The sequence below is a fragment of the Drosophila navojoa genome, chromosome X (assembly GCF_054131105.1).
Source record: "Drosophila navojoa isolate 15081-1374.11 chromosome X, UAZ_NAV_1.0, whole genome shotgun sequence".
In the NCBI taxonomy this organism is placed as follows: domain Eukaryota; kingdom Metazoa; phylum Arthropoda; class Insecta; order Diptera; family Drosophilidae; genus Drosophila; species Drosophila navojoa.
Window position 1 is genome coordinate 16,084,817 of NC_142895.1, and position 12,340 is coordinate 16,097,156.

The window sequence follows — 12,340 nt, forward strand, 5'->3', positions numbered from 1 at the left end:
TGTGGCAAGGGCAGCGAGGGGGGAGGGCGAGGAAAGGGAAAGCAGAGACGACAGCAGACAGCAGGAATTCTAGTCGCATTTGCTACAACACGATTTGCTTTAACTGCCAAGGCTTCGCAACGGCGTCTGCTCCGCGAGCAACGACAGCAAAGGTAGACCATGCCAAAGAGCACACACACACGCACACACACACGCACACACACACGCACACGCACACACACAGAGGCACATCTTATTTATTTCTATTTTTATGTGTCACACACGGCAAAGGAGCCACGCATTTTATTTTGCTGCGCATTTTCACTCCTTTCTTGTTGGCAAGCAGCTTCTGGTTGCTGGCGTCGTCGACTCCTTCTACTCCTGCGACTCCTGCGACTCCTGCGACTCTCCGCCGGCATCTAGTTCACCTTTAACTTTTCTTTTTTTTGTTGTTGCTTGTTTCTTTCTGCTCGTCCTGCTCGCAGCTCCTTTGGCATTTCGTACACGGCACGACATTCTCCCAATTGTGTTATAAATTCAAAAATGAATAACGCACGTTTGCCTGTGGTTTAAAATTCTATTTCATTTTATTGCCATTGCCATTGCCATTGCCTTGCGCCTTTCGCCTTTCCTCTTTCGTCTGTCCTCAGCTCAGTCCAGCTCTTTGCGAGCTGTGGCATTTGGTTGCGTTGCCTTTATGAAATGCTTTCACTTTTTCGACAGTCTCCACTGTATTTTATTCTATATATTCTATCTCTCTCCCTCTCGCTCTCTCTCACTTAAATGGCACACATTTGTTCTGTTGCTTGCGTTCTTTCTGGTCTGCCAACACTCGCTCAATTAAAACATTTTTTTTTCTGGGAGGAGGGTGTTGGGTAGTGCCAAAAAAAATTGTCCCCAACTCAGAAGGCCTCAGCCTCGGACTTTGTGTGAGGAGAGAGTGGGAGCTAACCAAGCTACCCTCTGCCCCTACCTACCTACCTACATACGTATCTACCTCTCTGTCCGCCTCTACCGCTCACCTACCAGAGGTAGAGCTGCCTTTCGTGTGTGTGTTTGTTAAAGCTGCTTAAAGAGTTTCCATTGCCATCGCAGCGCGCATTCTGCGGTCTGCTTTGACATTTCTTTTATGACCTCTACTCAGCGCTCCCTCTGCCTCTCCCTCTCTCTCTCGCTCACTGTGTGGATATATTTTTGGCCCAGAAATTGATTTATTAGCCCTAAGCTTCTCACTGCTAGCTTTTTAAGTGCCTCAGCTCTGAGCTGCTGTCGTAGCACTCGGCGTAGTAGTTTCCAATGCGGGCAATTGGCTTATGATATGATGGGTCGGCTGCATTCCCAGCTTTACATATATTTAGTTGATATACTCATTCATACGTAGTGCAATATGAAATAAATTAATGAAAATAACATATATATTGAGAAATTGAATTGAAAAAAAATCATATAGAGTTTCATATATACAAGCGAATTTCGATAATTAGAAATGTCAAGGATATAAGGTTCTATTTTTCGATTTTCGCAGAAATTCAAATTATCGAAAACGAATTTTGTTCAAGGGCATAGAATTAGTTCGATTTATCGCGGGTTTTGATTAAGAGGGGCACACATTATCGAGAGTCGACTGTGTATACCTTATGAGGGATTGGATAATTGGGAAAAAATTAACTATATGCACCCATTGCATAGCTCTTAAATGGCAGAGTTAAGATCTTTGCAGATTACTTTTGTGACTCGTTCATACCCAACAGAGTACAGAGTATTCTGTGGTGACTGCCCCTTTCCCCCCTTCCCACACTGTCACATATTTGCTTGCTAATTTCGTTATAAAGTCCAAAATTGTTAGATATAGCTAGTTAAGCACGAGATGAGTTCGATCTAGACAATCGAACAATGGGTTATGGGCGTTGAGCTTAGACTGTCCTCTCAGTTCCAGTCAATCAGTTGGCTTTTTGCTGCTCAAAGAGTTAATTCAATTGTAATGAGAGCTCAAGTCAATTGCAATGTCAAAGACAGCCAGAGACAGTGAGGCCCATATGTATGTATATATATGCGTGTGTGTGTGTGTGTGTAGTTCATATAAAGCAAACATCAGACAAACGAACTGCCAATTTGACATTCAGATATTGACAACTAATTGAGATGAATCTGTTCGACAAACATTCAATTAGCCATGGAATTGACCCAAAAAATAATAATAAAAAAAAAAAACATTTTTACTTTAAAATGTAAATGTGTGCGGGTGTGTGTGTCTGACAGGCACTGTAGTTAGTATGTCGTATTTGTATAACTCAATTTCTTACGCTTGATAAAACATTTGCATTCCACATGCAAATTTCACTTTGATGAGTTTTTCATTTTCAGTTTTCAGTTTTCTGCTGCTGCTTATTATTATTCCCTTTTATAGTGTATGCCAAAAGTATACGCATGCTAATTAAATTGTACACATACATATATATATATATATTCAATGCACTCACTCTCTCTTTCTCTATGATTACAGCATTTCCATATTTATAAGCAGCCGAGGCCAAGCACTTTGAGCTGAACTGAACATTTTTTTTTTGAGGGGAAATTGAGCTTTTCGACCTGCTGGTAAGTTTAAGAAAATACTGTAAATAGAGCGACCCACATGTATACTATATGGAGACGATTATCTTGTCTCTTCTCTGTGTGTGTGTGTGCATTTTGTTGATTTTACCGTTTTATCAAAGAACATCACAACAACAACAACAACAGCAAATGAAACTTATTGGAATTTGAAAATGTCGACATTGACATGCGTTGAAAGCGTTGTCAGCCTCGATATGGCCGCTGCTCCCCAATCTCATCTAGTCATGCCCCATCTCCCCTCCTCTCTGCCTCTCTCTTTGGCTGTCCAGTGTGCGTGTGTGTGCGTGTGTGTGCGTGTGTGTTTTTTTATATCAGTTTTATTGTGTTTTATGTCGCAGCAAAGTCAACCAAAAAGCGGCTTAAAAAAAAATTCAAGAGCAACAATCCAAAAGATGCGTATCATGTGGCTTTTATGCGGCGGCTGCCGCTAGCATTGGGCAGGGCTGCCACTCTCCCGCCCTCTGCCAGCCAGCCCTGTCTGCTCTGTCTGCCCTCTCTGGCTGTTTAGCTAAAGATTTTCATTTTATTTTAGTTTTTTTTTTTTTTTCATAAATTGTCGCTGGACAAAAGCTGAGAAGCTGCAAGAATTTTCCTGCTTTACGTAGCGCTTGTCCAGGCTCTAGCTGTCTCGCTCGCACACACGCTCTATTAGATATGCATTTCAGCTGTGCGAGTGTGCGTGTGTGTGTGTGTGTGTCTGTGTGGTATTTTATTGTCATTGTGGCTTTTTGGGGCTCGTTGACTGCCTTTTTTGTTGTTGCTGTGGAGCATCTCTCTCTCTCTCCCTCTTCCTCTCTCTCTTTTGTTAGGCTCAAGTAAATCAGTCTGTCGTCTAAAGATACACACACACACACACTCATTGATATACAGAGCCACAAATGTATCCGTAATTGCGTGCAGAGCGCGCAGCTGCCTCGCCGACGCCGTTTTGTTTATGATTTGTCAAGATTTTAATCCCCGAAAATGTGTTTTAAATTGCAGCGCCTACGATAAGAATTGGGCCAGAGAGTGAAAGAGAAAGCGAGTGAGTTGCAGTGACAAACACAGAGAGAGGAAGAGAGAGCGAGGGGGGGGAGGGGAGGGCAGGTAGCTGCATAAAGAAACGAAACGAAAACCTGAAATTGTTGAAGAGTTGCGTTTCGGCATAGACTGAGCAGTCGCAGGGAGAGTGGGAGAGAGAGGATGGTGGAGAGGGAGATGGCTGTAGCAAGGAGACAGACATATGGCATCCATAATTTGAAAGAAAGACTGAAAGAACTGACTGCGTGGGGAGTGCTAATAAATTCACCTTTTACCACAAAATATTGCCAACATTTGCAAAAGACAAACAGCTAAGCCCAGTCCACACATATCTGTCTCTCTGTGTGCGTGTGTGTGTGTAATGTGTGGGCGGCTTGGCAACATAAATCTATCTACAGTAACTGCAGCTACGTTGCTCTGCCCTCGTCAGCTCGCATTCGCCCAGCAGGGCTTTGCTTGGCTGACTTCTGATTGAGGCAAAGCTCCAAGAACATTGTACGCTCGTCTCCATAGCCATTGCCGTCCGTCCGTCTGTCCGTCCGTCTGGGTGTTGATTTTTGTCAACCTAATACAAAGTGCAAACAAAATTTGTGTTGGCATTTGGTTAGATTTGCCATTGCTTTGGTTTTTCTTTTTATTTTTCACATTTTTTTGTCGCCCCGAGAGCAGTGGCAGGAGTAGGTGCGTGTGTGTGTGTGCCTGTGCTTGATAGCAGCTAAAGAAGAAGATTTGTACAAGTAAAAGCCATAGTGTGGCCAAATGCTTGCTGAAATTCAGCGTAAATGAAAAATACGATGAGAGCTGCAAATTGAGAAAAATTGAAGGTGCAGATTCAGAGAGATAAAGATACAACATAATGAGATAATTGAGCGAATCTGTCAAGCATAAAGATGCAATAAAAACTAATTATATCCATTTCATTATGATATTTAAGAATATAATTGGCTGAGCGAATAATTGGGAAAAATTATAATGAGAGAGGAAGAGAGAGAGAGAGAGAGATGTGAAAAGGTAACTTAGATGAAAATAAATAAGGCGGCAATAATGGGGAGTGACAATTTCTTATATACCCGAATTCCTCTATAGTCAAGTCAATTCATCATCTGCGAAATCTGTTGTAAAACTGTGAATTGGTATAGCTTATAGGAAAATCAGTGCTGACTTAGTCCTAAATTAGAGCTGATTTTATTCTAATTGTAACAAGCTACAATAAATAAATAAATAAATAACAAAATGGGATGAGGTATAGACGAATATTTATACAAGTAAATGAAATGCAACTTAGTTGATAATAGATAGAAAACAAATAATAATATATAGACTTGTCTGAAAAATATCATTAAAAAAAATATGCTCCATATAGTCAATAAAAAAAAAAACAAAAACTGTTATATTTTTTATATAATTTACATAAATGATGCTTTCTAAATAGTTGAAAAAATTTGTTTAAATATATATATATATCTATATATATATATATTTTTTTTTCTATTTACTAACTTTATTTCCATTTAAAATTCCAAATAAATTTAATTTAAATTTAATTAATTTAATTTAAACTAAGAGCTTAAAAAAAAACAATAAACTTTATTTATTAAAGGCAAGAGTAGACAATTTATGACAATAGTTAGAGACGGAAAATATTTACATTTCTAAAATAAGACAAAAAGAAATTAAATAAATAAATATAAAAATTTAAATTTAGATGGAATTTTACGGAAATAAAGTTGATAAATATATATATATATATATATATATATATATATATATATATATATATATATATATATATATATATATATATATATATATATATTTTTTTTAAATTTGCCGACTTTATATCCATTTAAAATTCCAAATAAAATTTATCTAAACTAAGAGCTTAAAAAAAAAAAAAAACAATAAATTTATTTATTAACAGCAAGAGTAGACAATTTATGACAATAGCCAGAGACGGTCGACTGCTGCAATGAATACACTCATTCATTTATTCACTTGACCCATTCATTCAGTTCGTGTTGTACAGAAAATTTGAAGCTTTATTAATTAATTGTTCTGCTATAGCAATTGCTTTAGATGTTGCTGTTGTTGTTGTTGTTGTTGTTGCAGCTGTTGTTGCTCTCAATTTGTGGCCTACATTTCGTGTGGCAATTGCTTGTTGGCAAGCTGCTTCGCGTTTGCCAAAACTTCCACTTGAGCGAGCCACTTGCAGCTAGAGTGCAACACCAACGAGTGCAACAGCAACAACAACAACAACAACAACAGTCAATGCATGTTAATTAAAGTCATTACGTTGAAGGATGCCTGAATGGGAGCAGAGCGCAGGGCGCAGGAAGCCGGAAGCTGGCAGCTGTGGTGCAGTGGTGCTGTGGTGCTGTGGCGCTACCGGCAAGCGGCAAGCAGCAAGCGGGCGTCGCTGCCAGACGTCGCTCGATCCCTGTTTTGGCCAGCATTACGGCTGGCAGTTCAATTGGCCCGCCAAATTGGCCAATTTTCATATGCATGATGCGTTGGGGCTCAAGGCGAAAGAGAGCTGTCGAATGTTGAATGTCGATTGAATGAGTGCATGAGTGTGTGAGTGTGTGAGTGTGTGTCGAGTGAGTGGATGGAGCATGGGCGACGCTTGCCATTGACATCAATGAATTTTTGACTATGGCAAACTGAGCTCGGGGCGTTGGACTCGGGTGTGGGTGCAGCGTGTGGCACGTGTGCGGCAACAAAGCATCGTTCACATGCCACATGCCGCATGCCGCATGCCGCATGCTACATGCTACATGCCACTCGACAATGGCGACGATGCCTTGCAGTTAGATTTTTGAACGCTGCTGCCTTCTAATGATGTGCAACACGCACAAAATGTGCTAATGAGTTGACATGACTGAGGGGGAGTCAGAGGGGGGAAGAGCTAAATGGAGAGAATGAGAGAGAGAGAGAGAGAGAGAGAGACAGAGAGAGAGAGTAAGAGTGGGAACTAATGAGTTGTCACCTTATCTTGTTCGACTGAAACCTGTTGCACTCTCCTTTGCTTAGCTTTTGCCCAACTCCCAATTGAATTGGCCACAGCTGCCACCATGTATCCATGAGATACTCTTGGCTGCCAGATAGATACATATGTACATAGATAGAGAGACCTTTTGCTGCTTCAGCTGCTGCACGAAAAAAGTTTAATAAAACAACTTCAAATCATAGAAATAGCCTCGGCTAAATTGCTTTGCCCAAACGCCCACACACACACACAGCTACACCGAGTGGGGGAGTCACGCCCAGTCAGTCAGTGGGGCGAACGGTGTCTGGCAATCAGGCCAATTCTGAATAAAAAATGACTACCTGTGCACGAGTCCAGCTGAGCTGAGACTTGGCTACAAAAACAAAAAACAAAAAAAAAAAAAATGGCAAAAAAGAAGCTAATCGATTCAAGCAAATCGATAATTGATATATCGAAAACACAATTTACGTAATTCCAGCAAAAAGCTAATAGCGCAAAACTAATTTAGCCTGGCTATTACATATTCCAGCTATTATAGCTGTTTCTTGAACTACTTTTTGAACAGGCTCGACTATAATTGCAGAATGTATCACAATCAAAGGCAATTACATAACTGCTAAATAGTCATGGGGAAACTTGAAGAAGCAAACGGTAGTTGGGCTACACAAAATAGACACAAAAAAAAGGTTGTATAAGAAAATATATAAATAAAATAGAAAATATAAAATGTAAAATATAAAACATAATATTTAAAATATAAAATATAAAATATAAAATATAGAATATAAAATATGAAATATAAAATATAAATGAAATGAAATAAATGAAAATCTAAAATGTATAGTATAAAATATAAATATAAAATTAATCAAAAATTTGAAAAACAATATATTAAATATTAAATATAATTTTACATTTAAAAATAATTTAACTTAAAAATAAATAAAAATAAATATGAATGTAAAATAAAAAATTGAAATATAAAAAATGTAAACATAAAATATATATTAAATTTTAAATATCATATAATATTGTAAATTCAAAAACAAATATAAAATTTAAATACAAAATTGAAATATTAAAAAAAAACAAAATTAAACATAAAATATGCTTATGAAATGTAAAATATAAAGTATAAAATATAAATATATAATATGGATATAAAATATTAAGTTTTAGATTAAGATTTTTTAATAATATGTATAAATAAAATATATGAATATAATTTAAAATATGCAAAAGTAAATATGAAATTTAAAAAAAATAAAACAAAAATAGTATTAAAGAAAATTAAAAATTATACATAACGATATGTTAATTTTGAAATAAATATAAAAAACTAAAATTAAATATATAAAATTCAGCTATAAAATCTCATAATGATATGTTTATTCTGAAATAAATATAAAAAAAAAAATAAAATTAAATATATAAAATTCAGCTATAAAGTCTCATTAAATTTCAAACATGGCCAAAGAACCTGAGCCACTGCTCAGTATGCTTTCAGTGCTATGAGTCAAGCAACAATCGCATTCTATGCCTAGCCTATATATGTATGTGAATATAGAATATATAATATATAGGCATATCCTTGCTTAGCTGTTTGTTCAATTGGCAATTGGTGTTTGCGAAGCGCTTAGCAAAAATCAATTTTCTACAGGCAACTCAATTATGCACTGGAAATGGAAATTGCATGGATATAGATTTTTCTACTACTTCCATATATATGTATATATATATTAGAGAAATGTTTTTATTATTTAAATTGGAAAAAAATGCATCTGATCAGTTGCTGGACATTTTTGGTCGGCTATGGCATTTGGCTAGTTTCTGGATTTCTCCACCTATTTTTTGGTTTTTCTTTTTTTTTTTTTATTATTAATCTTCGACATGGGCAAACTCAATCAGCCAAATCAAAATGTTGCCTGCAAATAAACGGCAGTGATTTGTTGTTGTTGTTGTTGCTGTGGCATAGACGACCGCAAACAACTCGTTAAAATTTGCATGTGAAATGCAATCGGCTAAAACTGAAAAAGGCTAAACCAAAAATAGGCTACAAAACAGCCAAAAAAACAAAAGAGTCGAATTGATGAAACAAATAAGCGCGCACACGCATTCAGACACACAAAAAGTTGAGGGTGTTGCAGGAAAGAGGGAGCAGGAGCAGGAGAAGGAGTAGGAGGGGCTGTGCCGCTGAGGCAGGGATTGTAGCAGAGCGAGGGAAAGCAACAGGGAACCGGAGCAATAGCAAAGCCTATTGCTGTAGGTGTCCATCGTCAGCAGAGCTGACAAGCTGGTAGGATCGACTCGCTGCCCAAAGTACAATAACAAAAATAACTAAACAACATTTTTGGCCATGGCGCACGGCACGGGGCTATCAATTTGATATATCAATCAGCGTTGGATAAAAATGATTGCCAGTTGCTGCTCGATGGTACGACAGGCATTCCGCTAGCGCTCCCACACCCGCTCCTGCTCCTGCTCCTGCTCCGGCTTTCCTCGATTGTTGTTGTTTGTAGTTCGTTATTGCTGTGCAGTGAAATCGAAATGCCTAAAAAAAAAGAAGCAGAAAAAAAAGCAAACATAGCTACAACAACAAATAGCAGCAAAGCATGCCGAATGCTAAATACTCTACTAGAAAAGAAAGTTCTGGCTAAGAATGTACAGTGCTAGCAATTAGTTTATATACGAGAGAAGCGAAAGGACAGACGACAAATTGCATAGCTGACGAATCAAGCCCTGTAGAATGAGAGAACAACAGCAACAATAACACGAAATTCGTGGCGAGTGCAACATTCGGTGGCATGAAAAAGATTTGTATGTTGCCAGCATTTCAATTGGCTGGACGACGTTGGCCTTGAGGCAGCGCAGAAGAGGGGGATGGTGGGAGGAGGTGCACTCCGTTGCCGGCTGCCTCAAGGATTAGCCGAGTTGCGGCTGGACGGCTGCGAGTGGCTCATAAAGGCGATCTGCGTCCAGTGCTCTCCTGATTGATTTATGGCCACTGGCTCGTAAAAGTGGGTGGGTGGGCCAGCGGAGCAGCGGGCATGGCGGGATGGCGGGGAGCCGGGCGAAAGGATTAACAGCGGGTGGGAGCGCGGCCAAAAACGAAGATAGAACGGATCTCAGTTTCGGCTTTGCTATCAGTCACACACGCACGAGAAGAAGCAGCACAAGCATGAAATGAATTGTGGAGCAGCGAGTGAGTGACCACAGGGACAACGACTGACAGATGCCCTGTAAAAAGTTGAACGTTTCATATGAGAAGTGCAAGACAAGTGAGAGATTGGAGAGCCTGAGAAAACCTTTTGAACAATGATAAAATGTATGAATCTTAATGAAAAATGGTTATAAATATATAAAATGAAAGATGATAAAAAAAAACTGTTTATGTAACAAAAGTTTATAAAAAATAGATAAGTATACCCAAACATATGCACGTAAAAAACAAAAAATGTATATAAATGATAGGTGGTATCAAATATTGATATAAAGAAAGATATAAGAAAAATACTAATTTTATATCAAATATAAAAAAAATAAATACCGAAAAAATTAATTTAAAAAAATTACATATTTATTTAAAGAAAAAATGCATTAAATTAAAAAAAAAAAAATAAATAAATAAATAAAAACATGAATAAATTATGTAAAAATATAGAAAAATACAAAACTATTAAAAATTAAAAAACAATAATTATATAATACATAAATAAAATAAAAAAAAAAAAAAAATAAAACTATTTATAAACACATAAATAAATATTAAGATGACATATATTTTTATATAATAAAAAAAACAGATATATATATACAAACAAATGTGTAAAAACATATACCAGCATTATAAAGACTTTGCATACAATGTAAAAATTTATATCATTCTACATTGTGCATTAAAAAGATTCTTTTTATATGTTTAAAATACAGAATGTATATAGATGAGTTTTTAATATCAGTCAATGAAAAGTTTTATGAAACATTTAGATCGATATACATATATGTATATGTTAGGCATATGAAAATACTCCGATATGTATCATATCATATCTGATACTTTGTCCATTATCATCACACTTCGGAGGCAGCAAGTGCATACATATACCCCATCCTAATTGCCAGTTAGAGGGTATGAAATAACTCTGCCTGCGCTCGCCGCCTGTTAATAGCTTTAATGCTGTTTTATGGCATTCGTCGAGTGGACGACTCTGGAACTGGGTGCTGGTAGATGGGCGATGGGAACTGCTGCTAACTGGCAACTGGGAATGGAGAACTGAGAACTGAGAACTGGGAACTGAGAACTGGGAACTGAGAACTGGGAAATGGCATGCCAACGCCAAATGTTTTACATGCGTGTTGTTGTTCCTATTGTTGTTGTTGTTGTTGTTGCGGCGGCAACAATGTTTTGTTTGGCGGTCGCATAAATAAATTGGGATTGGAGTTTTCGCTGGCTCAGTGCCTGCTGCTTCGGTGCCGGAGCAAAGCTCATAATTCCAGCTTTTATTTGTGGGATTTTGGCATGGCATGGCATGTCAGTCATGTGTCGTTCGGTTGCTGTTGTTGTTGTTGTTGTTGTTGCTGTTGCTGTTGCTATTACTGGCTGTGTTTTGGGCTCCGGCTCTGATGCCCCATCCATTCATCCGCCCGCCCGCATGCGCATTCGTAACGCTTTCAATTCCAACGCTGATTAATGGCTTTGTTTTCTCTCCCCTCTCTCACTCTCTCTCTCTCTCTTCTTCTCTTCTAGACGATGTGCGCTTGAGTGGACTGCTCTTTCGCTCTTCACTTCGCCACTGGAGCCGATAACGATAGCGATAACGATAACCGACAACGTCAGCATATTATTGTCGGTAGCTCAGCGGAAAGGCATAGCAAAATAACGAGAGCAGCAAGATGTATCCAGGCAGCGCCAGCAGCACCGCCGCCGCCGCGTCCAAATTTCAGAATCGATGCGCCTCGCCACAATTCGCCAGCTTTGCACCGCCACCGCCGGCCGATTATCCGCCACCCACATTGCAGCAGCAGCAGCAGCAACAATTGCAGACACAGACCACGGTGGCTGTGCACAGTGCACCCGGACACGGCTCCATGCGCCACCTGCAGCGCAATCAGCTAACTATGAGCGGTCACGGCCACGGCCACGGGCACGGGCACGGCATGGCGCACGGCCACGGGCATGGGCACGGACACGGTCATGGCCACGGCGGGCTGGGCATGGGCATGGCCGGCCTTGCACATGGGGCCGCCACGCTGGGCCATCACCATGGCCATCGCGGCGATCTAATCTTTCCGGACGACATGGACAGCATTGAGTTCTGCATGCCAGCGCCGCCCTCGTCCTCCTCATCGTCGTCGCAGCAGAACGGGGAGATGCTGCTGCTCCAAGGCGGTCACGGCGAGCCCTTCACGGAGCGACGACGACGCGGACACAGTCGTCGCAGCAACCACAAAATGGATGTGGAGCAACAGGTGAGAATAAAACAAAAACTTTGTTAAAGCCATAAATTATTAAAATATATATTATTACTCTAAGAAAAAAAAAAAAAAAAAACAATAAGAAGTATTTTTTAAAATTTTGGGAAAATATATAAATATCTAAAAGAGATTTTAATAAATATTTCCAAAGAATAATTAAAAAAAAATATATTCATATTTTTATTATATTTAAAATATTATTTATGCATTGAATGTTATTGAAAATCATTTTAAAATATTTATTACAAATCAAATTATTAAAGAAAA

General features: G+C 38.6%; 1 protein-coding gene across 1 annotated transcript in view; it reads left to right on the top strand.

The window, feature by feature from the left end:
* LOC115565378 (uncharacterized) overlaps positions 1-12,340 on the top strand; it is a 112,518-nt gene that overhangs the window by 97,668 nt on the left and 2,510 nt on the right. Inside the window, exons 3-4 of the mRNA XM_089264727.1 lie at positions 2,483-2,574; positions 11,346-12,067. Coding sequence (XP_089120853.1) covers positions 11,492-12,067 — 576 coding nt within the window. The 5' untranslated portion in view covers positions 2,483-2,574; positions 11,346-11,491. The remainder of the gene's footprint in view (positions 1-2,482; positions 2,575-11,345; positions 12,068-12,340) is intronic.